Source organism: Trichoderma atroviride, chromosome 3, assembly GCF_020647795.1.
Source record: "Trichoderma atroviride chromosome 3, complete sequence".
NCBI lineage: Eukaryota > Fungi > Ascomycota > Sordariomycetes > Hypocreales > Hypocreaceae > Trichoderma > Trichoderma atroviride.
In genome coordinates, this window is record NC_089402.1 from 1,467,532 (window position 1) to 1,485,111 (window position 17,580).

Consider the following 17,580-nt stretch of genomic DNA (forward strand, 5'->3'; position numbering starts at 1 on the left):
CATTGTTTTCTTTCTTTACGAAGTTTACTTCTTTATTCCAGGAATAATCGTGCTAAAAAAAACACGCGCATGCTGAACTACTTCGATTAATTCCTCTGTTACACACGCATCTCTCTGAAAGTTTAAAACAAAAAAAAAAAGCAATTTCATGCCACCACCGGCATGGCGAACCAGCCCGTATAAGACACTAAAATGCATCTGATTTACCAACCAATAAACTCCAATTGCCTCTCCCCATGGTATCATATCAGCGCTATAAAAGCAGAGCCCCATATCTGAAGCACAGTCCACCTCTTCCCTCCAGCTCTTTATCTCGAGCTTCCCGCGATAATAAATGAAAAATCCTAAACGCCGTTTGTGGACTTGTTCCGTCCATGTAGTGATTGGCCCATCTCCCCGAAAACAATTGGTATGACGGTGTTTTTTTAATACAAATGAAAACAAATATAAAGTATAGTATCATCATGACGATGTAGTGCTTGATGTTTCGTCTGTGCTGCCGCGACGGTCTTCGCTCGACACCTCTGCGTCCCGTTCAATCGGCTGACTAGAGAGGCGTAGCTTTTCGTCTAACAGGGTGACAAGTCTTTCGGAATATTGGTCCAGGAGCCCACTTAAAACAGTCTCGTTCATCGCTCTGCTTCTGATTGCACGATCGCCGAGTGCGGCTGCAGTGAACCGCAGCTCTTGATCTAGTTCTGTCAGGGCTTCTGGGTTAATAGGCTCTGCAGACGATAGCTTCTTCCTGTATGCCCTGAGAGTGCGGCAAGTCTGTTCTGTCGCCGCGTTCAATGAGCTGCTCCCACGTAGGTTGGGTGTCGAATTCTTCTTGCGTGCCATGCGGTCATTCAGGACTGGTAGCGAAGGTCTGCGAGACAGTCGAGACCTTGGGCTGAGCGGGGGGCTGCTAGCATTAGCTCCCATGCCTTTTCGACGCGACGGAGTGTCGTCCATGACCCTAGTACTCCTGGGGCTGGTGGGCTGCGTCTCAGAAGGCGTCTTGGCACTGGCAGTAGTAGAAAGATTGAGTCGAGAAGTGCGCTTACGCAACGTCCGAGGCTGTGATGGCGGCGGTGGTGTACTTGAACGTCGTCCTCCTGAGACTTCGCGCGGACGTTGGAATTCTGCTAGTTCAGCTTTTGATAGGACTTTTCGCAGAGTTGGTCTGTTAGAAGTGGCATCTCTTGCAGGTGACGGGTCTCTACTCAGTCGCTCGTGCACATCCAGAGACCAAATCATGATTGTTCCATCAGCCGCGACGCTCACAACCTTTCTGCCCTCATCATTGTCTTCAACCAAGGAGACTCCGTTGATGGCCTCTGTATGACCCCATTCTCGATCCAAAAACGTACCAGAAATCGAGTCATAAAGACGTATGGATTTATCAGTGTTGGATGCGCCCAAGAGAAAGTCAGAGTCTCTGGGAGAGCCTTGTTCAACAGAGAGGGATTCAAGGACTGCTGATTCTATCCCAGTCTCATCCATACATTTGAAGCAGTTTATTGGCCGCCCGGTCCTGAGGTCATACTGACAGATTGATCGGTCCAACATGGAAACAAACATTGTCCTATTGTCCAAGCTTGCAGTCATGGAAGTTGGCGATGCTTTCAAAGTGACAACTCTCGCAGAAATGGCCGCAATTGCATCCGGGTTGCCTTCCTTTGTGACCAAATCGTGAATCTGCATCGTCCGATCCCATGCACAAGTGACTACCTTGTCAAGTGATAGGATGAGCACCTGGACGACCCTGGCAGCAAAATCAATTGTTTGAAAGTGCTCGATATTTCCGCTAGACGTGCGGTGGAATAGCTGTGCCGTGCGGTCCCTACCGCAACAAGCCATCAGAAATTTCTCCTCCTCTTCATAAAGGCTGATGCCCGTACAATCAGCTGAGTGAGCTTTAGTATCGAGTATGCATTCTTCTGTAGAAGTATCCATGACTCTCAATACTCCCAACCGATCAGCTGTAACCAAGAGACGTCCGCTTTTTGAGATCTTGACGCAAGCCAACTGATTTACAGACTCCACATTGGTGTCTGGCGCGCTCAAGACTTCCAGTGGAATACCAATCGACTTTTTCATCTGGCCATTCAAGTCCCAGAAGGTTACCATGCCCGAATTCGACCACGTCAAGAAAGCCGCTTGCATTTCGTTTGGCCTATGCATGGGGTAGATGCCAGCGACAGGCTCTCCTTGGCCTGGAATATGGATGTGATATGATGGGCTATCTGATTGACCGGGTATGTAATCCAAGTCCCAGACATCGATTGATCCTTTTGCATCAACGGTGACGGACTTGTTAGTAGTAAAGCCCAAAGCAGCCAATCCCGTCGAGTTTTGCGAGGTACCAATAACACAGTCCTTGCTTCCGTCCATCAACCTGGTGACATCAATTTTGGCAAAGTTGCCGTCTCTGCCCCCAACATACGCAACGTCGCCTCGAATTTCAATTGTCGATATAAAAAAGTCCAGACCCAGGACACTGATAATTTTTGTCTGCTTGTCGTCGCCTTCTAAAATGCAGACCTCGCCTGTGTCTGTGCAGATGACCAGTCTGTCCCCGTCGGCAGCAGCGCAGTTGAATGTTGCCTCCAGAAGCCCTCCCAGAATAATATTTCGGCCAGGCAAAGTTCTTTGAGAGTTTGGCGACAAGGGAGGGTGGTCCAGCCCAAATTTGGGCTTGGTGGGAGAAACCCCGGCGTTCTCATCAATCTTCCACATCTTGATATGACGAACGCCAAGCGTAATGAGAGAGTTCCCCAGCCATACCATGTCCTTCACATAAGATGTGCACCTGTTTTGCTGGAAGAGTTTTGTATGGCCGGTGCGAGAATCGACTTTCCAGACATACAGATAGCCATCGTTGGCAGCACCGAGGGAGGCAAGATATTTGGAATCCGGAGACCACGCAACGGCATTGACGCCAAAGGTATGCTCATTAATTGAGACCAAGGGAACATCGGACGAAGTCTCTTGAAGGTTAAAAATCAAAACTCGAGGCGCATATCCAGTCTCGCCGACGGCCAAGTACTTGCCATCTGGACTTAGACCCAAGCAGGTGGCCGCCTTGATACGCTCACGACTGGTCCATGTCCTGGGAGCCGGCCCGTCGGACCAATCTGAACCGCTGTGAGAGTCCCGGTGGCCGGTAGCTCGATTGCGGCTATCGTTTGCTTTCGGGGCTGTCGATGTCGTCGGTGTAGAAGGCGCATGCTGGGAGGCGGAGTAGAGGGAAACCACACTCGGCCGTGCTCGGTAAAATCGCTGGGTATACTGATCGCCGTCGACAGTCACTACGACGACGGCACCGCCAGCGGTGTAGGCGAAGCAGTCGTTGACGGCATCAAAGGCGGTTGGCGAGCGACACGTTGTTCCGACGACTCTCTTGAGCGAAAGGCGGGATTCGAAAACGGGTCGGCCGCGCAGCGGGGATCTCGCCCGTCGGGAGGTGAGAAAAGGTGAATTGGAGGGAGTAAGCTTCAGCCGGTTGCTGGAGGGAGTCGCCGTCATCTCGCCGCCATGGACTCGAGCAGGACAGAAGGATAGTTTGCAGCAGGATGAGAAAAAATAATGGGTTCAATACGGCAGATGGAGGCAGAAGAGGTGCTCAGGATATCATTGAGATGATGGCAACGACTTAACAAGCAGTGGCAGAAGGAAGAGACCAGAGACAAGAGAAACAGCGAGTGAAAAGTCTTATTAGCCCGACGATGCCTTGGTGCCGTTGGGCAAAGAGAATTGGCAGGTCGGGTAGGGCAAAAAAGGAATGACGTGCGGTTAGCTGTGTTGCGGTTCAAGCTCTGTCCGGAGGGGCCAGTGATAGCGGTTTGGACAAGATGGTGAAAAAGCTATCAATCCACTGGTGTCAACGCATGATGGACCAGGCGGGGCGGCGTGCAGCGGCTAGGGCTCGGAACTCACAGCGACAATGAAGAGAAGATGAAAGAAGGAATGAAAGAAAGTCTAGTGAAGCATCGCGTGAACGGACGATTGAACGGGCTTTGGCGGCTGTGTTGCTGGCCTTGTTCCCACGCGCGTTGCACAAGTGCGATCAAAGAACGCCGCACGTCAAGCCAGCCTTTCCGTAGCTTGAATTGGGCTTTGTTTTTTTTTTTTTTTTTTGTCCCTCGTGCTTTGTTACGGTCTCAAGCAAGAACGCCTCTTGCTAGGCACTGCAGCCACAGAGTGGAAAAGAAAAAAAAATGGAATGATGCAGCAGCTCGGCCGACGGCCACCACCACAGCGGCTCCAGCGCTACAAATCAACGCTACCAAGAGCTATGGAGCTGCCCATTTAGCGGCTGTGGTTCCCCGGGGCGCTGTGGGGTTCCGCTTATACACAGCTCCAGGTCAGGAGAGCTGCCAGTTGGTTGCTGGAGTGCTGGAAGCGCTGGAGCAGAATCGCTAAAGAGCCCAAGCTCCGAAGTGGAGCGGCTGATCAAGAGGCTGCCCTATTGCAGGCCATCACCCGAGACATCAAAATGGCGACCAGCAAGGGCCAGACCGGACCCCTGTTGCTGGGACGCCGAAAAAGGAGATGGGCGAGGCGCTAGGCTTTGTTTTGTTGCCGTCTTGGGAACATGGCAATGTCAATGCCAGAGACGCGGTGATGGAATGTTAAATGAAGGCAGAGATAGCTCCGGACGGCGCCCAGGTGCAATCAAAAGAGACGGTGGCACTACCGACCATTGGGATCTAGCCTTGTGCCAGTATAATTGCATCAATTACTCCAAGTTGTACTACTTGTACATAATGTACATGTACGGATGCTGTGATCAATGGCAACATCACTCGAGACATCACCAACTGCCATCACACGGCCATGCAACAGGCTAATCTCCTTTGGATGCCATCATCACCTCCCCCAGTTCCCATTCTCGTCGCAGCCAATGTCGTTTGCGTTGCCTTCCCCAGCTCTCTATTTACAATACTTGCAGCCGTGATGGATCTCAGACAGGGCCCCGGGGTTTGGCGGATCAGGACAAGAGACCTGAGGAGAAAACAGACCTGGGTCCCCAGGAGACGAGGCAGAGCGGTAAGATGACGACAGATCCCTGCGTCCGCCAGCAGTGTTTGTGCTTTTTATATCTACACTGCGGAGCACCATCTAGGTTGTTAACGAGAGAGATTATTCGTATCTGTCGATATCTATATCTGTGCTCCATATTGCTCAGCCAATCTCATATCCATCAGATCCCGTAGTCCACTCGTGCCAGAACCAGTGGCTGGCATTGATTTTCTACTTGGAGCACATATATCACGCCCTCGTTCAACAATGGTCTATACTACTGGTATTCTATACTACTATCACCCAAGTAATTTACCATGACACAGGTTCTAGTGTTAAAGCCAGTATGAGAATACACAGGTACGAGATACAACGCCCCCTGTCCCCCTTTATTGCTCTGAGATCGCCCGTGCCCACCAAATCTCATCACGTCTCTCGACTACTAGGTACTATACGAATATTAATTTCTCTCATTTCTGGGAACGCACGTCGACATATCCACGACAGATCTCCGTATCGCCTACATCTATTCAAGATGACATCAGAAGTAAAAAAACAAAACAAAAGAAAAACAAAAGAAAACCAAGGTCGGGGATTGGACATCCCGGTCACTCTACACCAGTAACAGCAATTAACCTCCTGATAGACAGCAGCCACCAGCTCTTCTAAAAAGGAAACATGTACTCAGTACGGGGCACAAGTCTCTCATTGTATTCCAATTGTTCAATATTTTACAATTCTCTCAAGAGGCTCACACTTAAAACGAACAGTCATAAACCATCACTATTTACCACCACCTCAATCCCGACCCCCACCCCCCCTCTTCTTCACACCACAAGCCCTTCCTCAGACGCCTCATCTCGTTCCAGACGCTCCAGCCCAGTCCCAACAGCCCCATATACTCGCAGAGGCACAGGCACGTCAAAGCTCTCACACGCCAAGTTCTCAACCGCCACGAGAACCAGGCCTCCCTTGTCATCTCTCGAAATCTGCTCGAGTAGGGGAAACGGCGTCTGCTGTCCTCTCAGGGCATCGTGTCCCTGCGACGGCACTACAAACTCTACCCGGATCTTCCATTCAAAGCTGATCCCGCTAGTGACAAATTCGGGAGTGGCAGAGATGGGTATCGTAGGGGTGAACACCACCCGCCGAGTGAAAAGCGTGGATTCCGAGGTGGCAACGTGCACTTTCCGTGTGACTCTGTGAACGCTGGATTCGGATCGTACGGCTAGCGTCGAATCTATCTTTTCCGATGTTTCTAGTGTTGCATGAACCGCATAGCAAGGTATATCTGCGTCTGCAAAGTCGATAACCATGGTCACGACCTCTCCTAAACGATAAGCAGGCCGGGTAAGCATGACCACGCCGACCCTTTGACCGTTTCGCGCAATCTCAAATCGATTAGCGCTCTGCTGCCCGTTTGTCATGTTGCTTTTCATAATGGCAAGACGGATTGCCTCCTTGGCTGGGGTGGCATCATCAAAGCTAGACGTTGATATCCGCCTCAGATCTGGAGTCGCCGTCGGGGATAATAATGATGCTCCTGCTTTATCTGCCGGTCGGTCAAGCAGATCGTCCACATATGATAAAAAGTCGCTCATTGCGGCAGTCGGCCCCGGTTGTTCTCGTTGTCTATGAACTTTCTGCTGCTTTCCAATCATTTTGACAAGAGCTTCATCGCGTAGCAGGATATATGGATTCATGAGGTCGTGTCCAAGAATTTCGCCGTAGTTGTTGACGCTCCCCAGAACACGAAACGGGACCTCGACTGTCCGAACATGCTGTTCTCTGGCACCTCCTGGCCTCTGAGTGCCGATAACTAGACTGTATGAAATTTTAATAGCCTTTCCTTTATGTGAAGGTGGCAGCCCCCTGGGGAGTTTGAACGTATACTCGAACGAGCGGCTCTCCCCAGGAGCCAATTGTAGGTCGACAAAGAGAATCGACTGCGGAGTGCTCAGTAATGGAACCGCCTTGGGGTTTGCGACACCGCGCATCTCTTTGATCGTGCTTAGCTCTCCGCCGCCAAGGAAATCGCCGAGAGAATTGCTAATGCTACCCCAGCCAAATCCCCGCAAAAGGCCATTCTCTCGTCGACCAGATTCCAGTCCAACCACTCCGCCGCCTCTCCCGCCAACAACGGCCTTTTTCTTGACCTGTTCAAAGGGTGCAAGGCTGATCAAAGAACCGTCCAGAGAGAAGGAGCCTTGTATCTGAGCAAAGCCCATCATTAATGACTCGGTCTTTGACTGAGGTATAGAGAAAGAGGACCCTCGGCGGGGATTCGATGGTCTACCGGGACCTCTGAGCAGAGGCTGCCCGACGTATTCCGACGCCAATGTCTCGGATGAATTGTTGCTCATAGAGTAGAATTCACCACTGCTCCGCGGTGTTCCTCCACCCATGCTTGTGCTGGAGAGTATGCGAGCCGTGGGAAGGAGAGGTTTGTCAGTCACGGGCGACTGTTCCTTTGAACGCACAGGGATAGGGCCGTCGACCGGTCCCGTTCTTGGACTTAGAAGCCCATTTCCTGATACCTTTCGCAGGTTCAGAGCCGTTTCTGATTCTAGTGGGGGTGCAGCGGGGAATCGAAATTCGGGCATGGGCATGGGGTTCGACAAGGCCTTGGATGACCTGCGCTGCACAGATACATTTGACGATTGGGGACTCTTTGGACCGGTAGGAAGTCGGCCAAACCTATCGGGAGGATATGAAGCATTGAAGAGCGGGGAGGATACTCCTCTTTGAGAGAAGGAGCCTTGAAGCGCCAGTCAGCCGAATTGATTCTCTCTTCCATGTGTAAGTAATACGAGCGGATTTCCATACCTGATTGGGGTGTTGAGGGAACCACAGGCGGTCCCCGAGATATTTGCAGACTGCTTGCGCGATTATGAGAGCGTCTTGGCGTCCGTGGAGAGTGGTCTACCCGCGGCGAATGTGAATGCTCCTCAATGGTGCTGGTGGTTGATCCGATGGACACTATAGACACGGATCGCTTGTGGGCGTGGCCAGGCCGGCCCTCGCCGGGAACGACGGGCTGAGGCCACTGAATCGAGCCCTGCCGACTCCTCGAGCTGGGCGACGGCACGCTCAGCGACAGAGCCGCCCGCCTGTGGCCTCGAGACGACGCCGCAGCCGCCTTGCCGCGAGGCTGCAGCGGCGAGGCGAGCCTCTGTCTCTCCGACGGCGACTGCTGCTGGCCGTTTGCCTGTGCCGGCGATTGGCTCGCCTCGGGGGCGATGTTTCGGAAGGTGACGGTGCATTGGACCGCCTCGCCCGCGAAGACGGTCTGGTCGCGCCAGTGGACGAAGACGCGGATGTTGCTGAAGCCGTCGGGCATGGTGACGAGATTGGTGGTCCCTCTCAGCGCGAGGCGAGTGCGAGGCAGCGGCCAGGACAAGGCAGAGCCGACATCTCCGGCTCTGCTTGGTGTCGAGCCTTGCCTGTGGAGGGGGCGCGCAGCAGCTCAGGCCGTAGATCGAAGACCGAGGAGAGCAGAAGAATTGAGAGGCAGACGCGAATTGGAGGGTGCGATCGCAAGAGCTGCTATTGAGGCGGCAACGTCATGGTGTTGAGTGTTTAGTTGTTCGAGCTGGCGGACTTTCCAGCACCCCAAGCCGCTGGGGTGGGCCTTCTGAAGCGCCCGTCCAGGCAGCGCCAATCAGCGCTGGGCTCCCCGCTGCTGCAGGTCCCCAAAACGCCAGGCAAGCTCTCCACCCCTCACTGGCATGTAAAATGCCAAGATGCGAGCCCAGGCATGTACATTTTCGGTGTATCTTTTTTTCAATAATTCGAGTCCGTCTGGCGCTAGACCGTTGTGTTAACGAGCTTCCAACTTTGGTATTCAACTCACAATTATTGTTACACCCATTGCCCCTGGGCAGAGTAAAACTAAAGATAAAATAGCAGACGCAAACCATAAAGAGAATGTAACGCTTTTTTATCTAGAAATTTCTGTGCTCCATAGGGCCGCCGCTTACTTGCATGATACATGGCATGGTATAAAGCTGACAGCGGCATGGCAGGAATGACAACAAACCTTACAGGTTTAGAGTGAAAGTGAAGGGCATACCGTCTTCTTTAAAGTCTTTGAGACTCGTATATGAAGAAAGAAAGAGCAAGAGCAAGCAAGAAAATAGGTGCATGTAATTCACTACTTAAGGGGCCTTGTGTCGCGTGAGTGTCTACATGTAGTGGGTAGTACCTAATGCTTGCCCAGCTGTAAGCGCCTCATCCTTTAGAATTTAGCCGTTGAAGCTTCATATTGCCCTCAGATGAATGAATGAATATGACCCTAGTTTACATCTTAATACCAAAAAAGGGAAATAAATATCTACAAAAACGGATTAGAAGGGGCCTAAGCCGTGAAACTTGGTAACTCAAACTAAAAGCCAATATATTTTCCATCTCGGTACCTCCTATCACCAAACTCCCAAAATAGAATTCGTACACAAGTACGTGCTAATTCCCTAACAACGCCGTGATACGCTGCAAGCACTGCGCAGAAATGCCATCAAAGCCGTAATGCTTACATGGTATCGCTATAATACATACCATTAAACGCCAAACATACAAGTATAAGCAAATAAATCGCCAAGATATTACAAAGCCGTTTGAGTCGGCATGATAAGAGGAGAAGAGAGGAGGTGAAACGGGCGCATCCACTCATGTACAGAAAAGTCACCCCTTTTTGTTTGTTTCTGGTTTACATCCCCAGCTCCCATGATTCTCCCCAGAGCTCGTTCAGGTTCAGACCCAACAGCTCCAGACTTGGGTCGAGATTAAAGGGCTGTGTCTGGTCGTTGACAGCCCAAGATTGGTCCACTGAAACTGGTGGTAGCGATGCTTGGAAAGTAAAAGGCGTAACGGACTAAAGGAATAGATAGTTAGCAAGACATGACAAGACAGGAAGAAAAACAATAAGTCGAGTAGTAGCCATCACTCACTTTGGGTGCGTCAGGTAAATCCGCAGTAGACAAAGGCCTAATGCCCGGCTCAGCAAGTGGTCCGATCATAGGATGAAGAGAGGACCCCGGCACACCCGACGACGACGGCACAGGAGGCTCCTGGTTCGCGAGAAGTTTGTAATGGAGGTTTACAAATCTCTCCGCCGAAGTGGATTTCGCTACCTCAGTCGTCTTCGTGCCCAGATGCGCCTCGAGAAGACCCAAGGCAGCACACATGATGGAGTACCCCCACGGCTCGTTATTACCACAACGCAGCAGGCGGTCCTCCTTCATGGCGATGCATTTCTCAATCAGCTTGACGGTGTGGTGCGAGTTGATCATGATCATGTTGGTCGACCCGCGGGGCTGCAGCATCGTGACGCTGCAGAGGTTGATGCACGTGGTGAGGGCATCCTCTCGCAAGAAGTTGAGCGCTCGGACGCCCTGCTCGTATAACTTGTCGTGGAGGAGAACAATGTCTCTCGCGGCGTTGTAGTAGATTATTTCGGAATATTGGTACTTTGAGTTTTGCTTGCGCAGCTTGAGGTAGGGTTGATGTAGAGGGATAATGTACTGCCTCAGCTGGACGTGCAGCAAAGTATAAGCAATGAGTGGGTTCTTTTTGGAGCCATTGTTATTCTCAAGATTCATGTCCCAAGAAGGGAGAGCATCGATCTCATGGGTCAAGTCATTTGTATAGCGAATGACCTGGTCGTAGTCTATCTCGGACAGTGGCCCGGTAAGAAGTCGGCTGAGCTCAAGGCGAAGGGGCAAACTCTGTCGTGCCAGGTTTTGGAAAGATGAGAATGTATAATCCTTGGCTGGCTTGGAAGGCGGCAATGCCGTCGTGTTCTCATCAAAGTCTTCATCGTCCAGATTCCGCGGAGGGTTTGTGTCGAAGTGAAGCTGGCTCACCAGCGTCGGCAGGCCATGGTCAAACGAGGCTTGCATATCAAACTCTTGCACCGTCGCCCATATCCTCCGTCGCATCTCCTGGTTATACACTGTGATCTTGCCGCCCATGTGGCTTGGCTCACGATGCAGCCCGACGGCAATGCCATCGCGGATCAGCTGCCCTGAGCTTGTCCAGAATCGCTTCTTCTTGATGGTGTTGACCCGCTTGCCAAGGTAGAGCAAGCAAGCTATCTGATAGTGAATAAGTCGTCGGTGCTTCTGGCTTTGCTTGTCGGACCACTTATCACACGCCTTGATCCACTTCTCAGCTAAATGCTGCGCATTCGACATCATGCCAATGAACTTGAGCGCCTCGTGCGTATGCACACAACTGGCCACGGCCATCATTGACAGGACCAATGCTGTGAATGCCGAATACCTCTGTTGGGTTCCGAGGTTCCAGAATTCGGCATACTCCTTCCGGAAAGTGGGCACATGGACAATGCGGTGGATTTGCTCAAACTGATCCAGATAGACGGTGATGAGGGCATCTGCCTCTTCCTTGGAGGGGAGAAGGGCCTCTAGCTCCAGATCCTGTTGCTCGAAAATGGTATCTCGCTCCTCTTGACGGCGCTTGCGGTCTTTGCGATCATGGAGTATCACCGGACGAAGCCACTCATCCGCCGTCTCCCGCATAAAGGGACACAGCCCCGTCAGCTCGACAAACGCCATGCTGGCATTATGGGGGCCGAAATAGCGTGTCCGGAACCCCTTGCCTCGAAAGAAGCGCAATTCACCATTCTCACCAGCCATGCCGCTCTTCTCGATGATCTCCTGCTCTTCCGCTCGAGGTCGAGCCTCGCCATCGTTTGGCGCCTCATCCTTCTGCGTCGACGGCGAGTTGGTGCCCACGATGGTGCTCCCATCCAGAGACGATGCACCAGGCCGTGTCAAAAGGTTCTTGAGCTGCGTAATCTCCAGCTCCAGCCTGCGGATACGGTCGTGGTCCTGGCGAGCCAGCTCAGAGTCTCGGGGTGAGAAGCCCGAGACGGCATCGCCAATGCCGAAGCGCCGCGAGTCCAGCTGCGCAAAGGAAGGGGGGATGCCGGACGATGCATTAACCACCTCTCCGTTGCGTGATTCGTAGCTGCAGCGATCAGGGGTGCCACTCTTGATGCAGCGCTCGCATGGAAAGCCACGATCGCACGAAAGCTTGCGGCGGCGGCACTCCAAGCAGCTCAGTCGCACGCGCTGCCTCTTGCGAGCCGGTGGTTGGTCAGAGCCGTGTCTCGATACCGAATCCCCGTCGGAGTCCGGGCTCTCGCTGCGATCTGCCATGGCCAAGATGTGTCGGAGTTACGACGCCTCCAGAAAAAAATTAATGTAGGGGAAATTCAGCGCAAGGCGAGAGGAGGGGTCCTGGGTCAAAAGTGTTTGCCGTTGCGATTTTTATCAATCTGATCTGATAAAAAACTGCGCTGGCCACAGCGTCACGGGCGCCCTTACGGATCAAGTCCGAGCCGAGGTCCGAGGCGCTATTCTTGAAGAAGCAGGTATCGGACTTCTTAGTCATTCAGCGCTCCTCGGATGTCCGAGCCGTTGACGAGACGCAAATGAATATTTCAGTACTTTACCAACTGCTTCCTTCGCAATATATACCTGGGCATGGACGGTATTCAATCCTGCCGGCTGCTTTATCCGATTACGTCTTCGTCGTATTTCTCGAAATGTGACGAAACTATGCCGATGGGAAATAAAGAACCATGAAGGTTGCACCGGTGCCGGGTTCTTTGTCTGTTAGTCACTCTCTTGGGATCAGATATTTGGTGCCATTAGTGAAAGCAACTTTTACGATTGTAATTGCGTCTTGGCATCCAATGCCATCTATATAAGTTTGGAAAGGTTTTTCTCCAGCCCATATCCCGTATACGTGCAGCTCGCTCAGACTTTCCAAACTGGCCAAGCGTGAAATCGAGGCGCTGATGGATGACAGGCTAAATAAGAGACTAGCACAGCACAACTCGGCTTCAACTGGCAATCAACTGAACTTTCTAGAACCAGACATTGGGTCGCTTCAACTGTGTGGTTTCCAATCAATCTATTCCATGAACGTGAGCATCTTCTTCACTGGCCTTTGAGTAATATATACATATACATATTCATCAGCCATCACGAGCCATGCCATCTATATATGGCCATGAGAGCACATGCGTGCTTGCCTCTTCGGCACTCTCAAAGTCCGCTTAGCGATCATAAATCTCCGCGATTTCAGCTACCATGGATTCGGGTCTTAATTCCGCCATTCATGCCTCCTATCTCCACTTGGGGCAACCTTCGGCTAGGATTCTTGGTGACTCACGGAGGGTCCCCGGTGGCACTGCGGATCCGAAGCCGAAGCCGAAACTCCAAAGCTTTGTCTCCCCAGGATCTGTGATGCGCCCAACTGCAGCCCATCAGGCCTCCGATAGCCATCCGGTCGCGAAAATGGCGCGCTTGCACGTGAAGGCTGCTGCCTGAGGAGCGGCCAAAGTAAGGATGAGTTGGGTAAAATGACGTCGAGATGCCATTAACGCAATTGTTTGGCAAATCCTTGGACTCTCGTGATCAGTCGAAGACGAAATGGGTGTCGCAAAAGTAGAGTTTTTTGCCCGCCCCAGTGTTTATATCATTTACGCTGCAGCTTGCCCTACGAGGAATGTCTCTGGATTTATCTGACACCATCAGCTAGCGGTGCTCAGATGGCCATATACATTTGCACTACATCTTTGGCTACATGTAGCCAGTTTGTCTGATAAAGCTTGGGTATTAATAAGACGGCATCTAATACCTATTGCGGCTTAAAAAAGTCGCACGGCACGATCGACATTTAATACAAGCTTCAGTATCAAACGTCTTCTATACCAATATAAACGCTATCTAATAGCGCGTTAGGATAAGACTATCAGTTGATCTGGCAGAGGTACAGTAAGCCAAGTTAATTGCATCAAACGACGACTCGATTGGCCGACGTTTCGGCAGTGAGGTCGATTGAGACAGAAGCTGTTATAGTCAACCGCAATTAGTCGACTATAGCGACTTCTGTCTCAAAACACTTGCAGTGTACAATTCGTCCCATGCATCTGCATCATGAAATCATCAACAATGCAATTGAAGGTTTTATATCTCTAGCTATCATCAACATAAGAGCGCTATCACATTTCCTATAATTCCATTTTAGTGTTCTAATTTTGCTCTTTTTCGCTCGGCCTCGATATACCCACGTCACAGGCGACATGTAAGCTGCATTGGAGAAACCTGGCTGGTGTCTGTAGGGCGGATTCTTAGAGATTGAAAAGCAAACATGCAATTCCATTCACAATTTGCGTCTCCCCTTTGCATTCTTTAGCCATTTTACGGTTATCATCGTACGATTTCCAGATGATACTCGGCAGTACCTGATGTTGGCAGAGGGACTCGGGCATTTTACGGCTAGCGAAGACTCCACTTTCAACCTCATCACCCTATCTCAACATCTAAGACACACCAACTAAAAAATTGAGCATAGGCCTTTGCCTGATTTAAAGCTCGCAGCTCTTCCCCTCAATAAATCTCTCAAATCATCTACAGAACATCTGCTTCAGTAAAACCTACATACACACACACACGTATATAAACACAATGGCAACCAATCGCGGCCCCCCCCTCCGAAGCAGAGGTCAAAGCCCGCATCATCTCCCACATGAACGCCCAGCACACCCGCGAACTCTCCCACTATCTCCGCCACTACAACGGCCTCTCCCCGCGCGCCGCCGCAGCCTCTCCCGCCATCCAGGATCTCGACTTTGACGGCATGACCCTCAAGACCAGCAACGGCACCACCTACAGCGTCCCCTTCTCCCCTCCCCTGACGTCCTGGGCCGAGGCGCGCCCCCGCGTCATCGCCATGGACGAAACCGCCCGCGAGGCCCTCGGCCTCAGCAACATTTATATCAACGAGTACGCCATGCAGCAAGGCTTCGACTGGGCGCCCTTTTTCGGCGTCATCTTCTACTACTTCTGCGCCGTTGGCTTGCCGTGGCTTGAGCCGGGAAGCGTCCCGTGGGAGGTCCTCAAGGTGGTGTTTCCAGGAGGGCCTGAGTGGTTCCGGTGGGTTGTCAAGGCCATTTTCTGGCCGGTCATCGGGATCCATGTGACAGAGGCGTTCCTGCTTGACCGATGGAGGCTACAGAAGCACAGCGTGGCGAGGTGGTCTCGGGTGTGGTGGATGTGGGAGATTACCATCTTCTGTGAGGGCTTGACATCGTGGAAGAGATTTGATAGGCTAGTTGCCGAGAAGAAGGCTGAGAAGGAGGACAAGAAGAACTGATGCTCTGCGTATGTATGTTCCAACAGCAAAATACGGCGCAATACGACATTATAATTCTAGTTAGAATCTACCTATGCGACTATGGTCTACATAACTCGCTTTGTCACTATTTTAATCACCAGTCTACATTCTGTTGTTCTCCCAATCTTGTAATAATTGCGCAGTTCACAAATCATCATAATCGTCATATGTACCTTGCATCGCCTGTGTGCTTACCCATTCCTCACTGGCCAACCCCTTCAAAAACCTCTCTTCAAGGTCGTCAGAGTCCTTGTGAAAATCACATGCAAAGTCGCACTCTGGAATCGTTTCCTCGCCAAAATATTTGCATATAGAGGCATGTCGGCATGCGGATATGTTCTCGCAGTATTGTGCCAACGCCTGAAGGCTCTTTAGCCGCGTCTGGTAATTTGCATCCATCTGAGCGTCGCTCTTTATCATTCGGCAGGCTCGCTCGAGATCCTCCCGGCTGTAGTATAGGAAACAATAGCCGGCATTGCCATCGCGCCCTGCTCGTCCGACTTCCTGATAATACCCCTCAAAGGACTTGGGAAGCCGCCAGTGGACAACGAAGCGCACATTATCCTTGTCGATGCCCATGCCAAACGCCGTTGTGGCTACAATGATATCGTAGCCCCGCTCATTGTTGATCCAGTTGGCCAAAGTGTCTTCTTTGACCTCACTGGGCAATTTGGCATGAAAAGGTCGAGCCCCAATTCCTGCGTCTCGGAGACTGGCCGCGAGCGACTCGCACTCGCCCCGAGATGTCGTATATATGATGCCCGAAACATTCTCAATCCTTTCGCGCAATCTGGCCAGCTCGCTCTGCCGCGGTTCGGCACGCCTACGATCATATACTCCTTGTATCCATGTCAAGAAGTCTGAGAGACGGTTGTCGTCTTCGTCCTTTGTATATCTTATTTCTAAATGGAGATTGCCTCGCTCTGGACTCATCAAAAAGGTCTTAATTTTTTCTGGTGCAGCATCGAGACGCAGAACCTTGAGGATATCCTGCCGCACCAGGGCGTTTGCTGTCGCTGTAAGGCACATGATGGGTACATCGGGGAATGTCTCCCGAAACCAGGACAGCCGCTTGAAATCTCTTCTGAAATCGTGACCCCATTCCGATATGCAGTGAGCTTCGTCAATGGCAATGCGAGCAAGCTCTTTCTGCCTGTAGACAAGCTGTAGGGTTGTACGGAAGCGCGAGCCAGAACAGAGCTCCGGAGTTACATAGAGAAGCCTGGTTTTTGGGTGGCCAGTCTCCAGATCACGCTGTATACGATCTCTCTCCTCACGCGGCGTGTTGCTGTTTAGAGAGCTGGCGTCGATACCTTCAGCTCTCAAAGCCTCTACTTGGTTGATCTGTGAGCAGCGTCTTTAGCCACTGCAGGTCACCAAGGGCGCTTGCCAATTAGAAAAAAGATGGCGAACAGCCAGACCTACCATTAAACTTAATAAAGGCGAAACAACAATCGTAACTAATCAGGGCTCAGGGTTAGTTTGCCTTACTCTCTGCCGCCTGGAATACATGAGACGCGTCTGCTCCAACTCACTGCCTTGGTCAATCACGGCGGGGAGCTGGAAGCACAGGCTCTTGCCAAACGACGTTGCTGCTTGGACGTAGACATCATGGCCACTCAATGCTGCCTCGATTATTTCACGCTGATGGGGTCTTGTAAGAAGCGTCAGCCAGTCCGGCTCAGTTTGCTTATAACAACCCACAGAGAAGCTTACCTGAAGTCTTCCTTGTGGAACTGCCGCCGGAGAGTGAACCCGATGTCTGTGCATGACTCTGCCCTCTGCAGGGGGGCCATGGTAGAGAAGATCGAGGCTTCAACAGCGGTGGTGAGCAGAAGCTGGCATTGGCGGCGAAATCAACGATTACGCGGGTGAGTGGCTATGCGGCATCGAGATTGCGGCGCATGTGTGAATCGATGGGTTTGGCCGATGTTTACAGGGCGACGCTTCAATGCTAGTCGCTGGCGGTAGAAGTATTTTGACGCTCTTCTAGAACGCAGGGCCAGCTGCCACGGGGGTGCGGAATATGGGTACATGACTAAAGCCTGTTGACCGGATATTAATAGAAGTACTAGTGGCCCAGGCACGTGCATCAGGGATCTCAGCTAAACATCAATTGATACTGCTTGTGCTGCCGATCTGGATATTACAGCGTAACAGTTTTTAACAAGTTCTCATTCCTGCCTGTTCTTGCATTTTGTGCCTCTCCCAGGGTCGCACCATTCAGGACGATATGCCCTGTGTAAGCTACGGCATCCCATAAGGATCATCTTGTGGTGCCTGAACCAAGCACGTTGGCAACGTTCAGCCTAGAATCCCGTTTAGCGCAGTTCCCCACAAGCATGGCGGCCTGTTAGCGTCTCCTCT

At 51.6% G+C, this 17,580-nt stretch overlaps 4 protein-coding genes across 4 annotated transcripts; 1 reads left to right on the plus strand and 3 right to left on the minus strand.

The window, feature by feature from the left end:
* Positions 1–71: 71 nt before the first annotated feature.
* On the minus strand, positions 72–4,186 carry TrAtP1_005705 (uncharacterized protein). The gene has a single exon (XM_014089120.2). It carries the CDS (start codon positions 3,508–3,510, stop codon positions 463–465), a length of 3,048 nt encoding a protein of 1,015 aa, XP_013944595.2. The 5' UTR covers positions 3,511–4,186; the 3' UTR covers positions 72–462.
* Positions 4,187–5,825: 1,639 nt separating this feature from the next.
* Positions 5,826–9,072, minus strand: TrAtP1_005706 (uncharacterized protein). Its single transcript, XM_066112824.1, has 2 exons — positions 7,834–9,072; positions 5,826–7,765 (listed from the first exon to the last, which is right to left on the minus strand). The coding sequence occupies exons 1-2, from the start codon at positions 8,345–8,347 to the stop codon at positions 5,835–5,837; spliced, it is 2,445 nt and encodes an 814-aa protein (XP_065968910.1). The 5' UTR covers positions 8,348–9,072; the 3' UTR covers positions 5,826–5,834.
* TrAtP1_005707 (uncharacterized protein) lies at positions 9,061–13,055 on the minus strand. Its single transcript, XM_014089118.2, has 2 exons — positions 9,954–13,055; positions 9,061–9,877 (listed from the first exon to the last, which is right to left on the minus strand). Exons 1-2 carry the CDS (start codon positions 12,183–12,185, stop codon positions 9,713–9,715), a joined length of 2,397 nt encoding a protein of 798 aa, XP_013944593.2. The 5' UTR covers positions 12,186–13,055; the 3' UTR covers positions 9,061–9,712.
* A 1,510-nt stretch (positions 13,056–14,565) lies between these two features.
* On the plus strand, positions 14,566–15,192 carry TrAtP1_005708 (uncharacterized protein; the record flags this gene model as incomplete). Its single annotated transcript, XM_014089117.2, has 1 exon — positions 14,566–15,192. The coding sequence occupies one exon, from the start codon at positions 14,566–14,568 to the stop codon at positions 15,190–15,192; it is 627 nt and encodes a 208-aa protein (XP_013944592.1).
* Positions 15,193–17,580: the final 2,388 nt, after the last annotated feature.

What these genes read in the sequence shown, in the direction of transcription:
- TrAtP1_005707 (XM_014089118.2), bottom strand. Translation starts at nt 12,185, where the DNA reads ATGGCAGATCGCAGCGAGAGCCCGGACTCCGACGGGGATTCGGTATCG. An exon ending in ATTTACCTGACGCACCCAAA is followed by an intron (nt 9,878 to 9,953) that starts GTGAGTGATGGC and finishes CTATTCCTTTAG; the next exon opens with TCCGTTACGCCTTTTACTTT.
- TrAtP1_005705 (XM_014089120.2), bottom strand. Translation starts at nt 3,510, where the DNA reads ATGACGGCGACTCCCTCCAGCAACCGGCTGAAGCTTACTCCCTCCAAT.
- TrAtP1_005706 (XM_066112824.1), bottom strand. Translation starts at nt 8,347, where the DNA reads ATGCCCGACGGCTTCAGCAACATCCGCGTCTTCGTCCACTGGCGCGAC. An exon ending in TCCCTCAACACCCCAATCAG is followed by an intron (nt 7,766 to 7,833) that starts GTATGGAAATCC and finishes TGGCGCTTCAAG; the next exon opens with GCTCCTTCTCTCAAAGAGGA.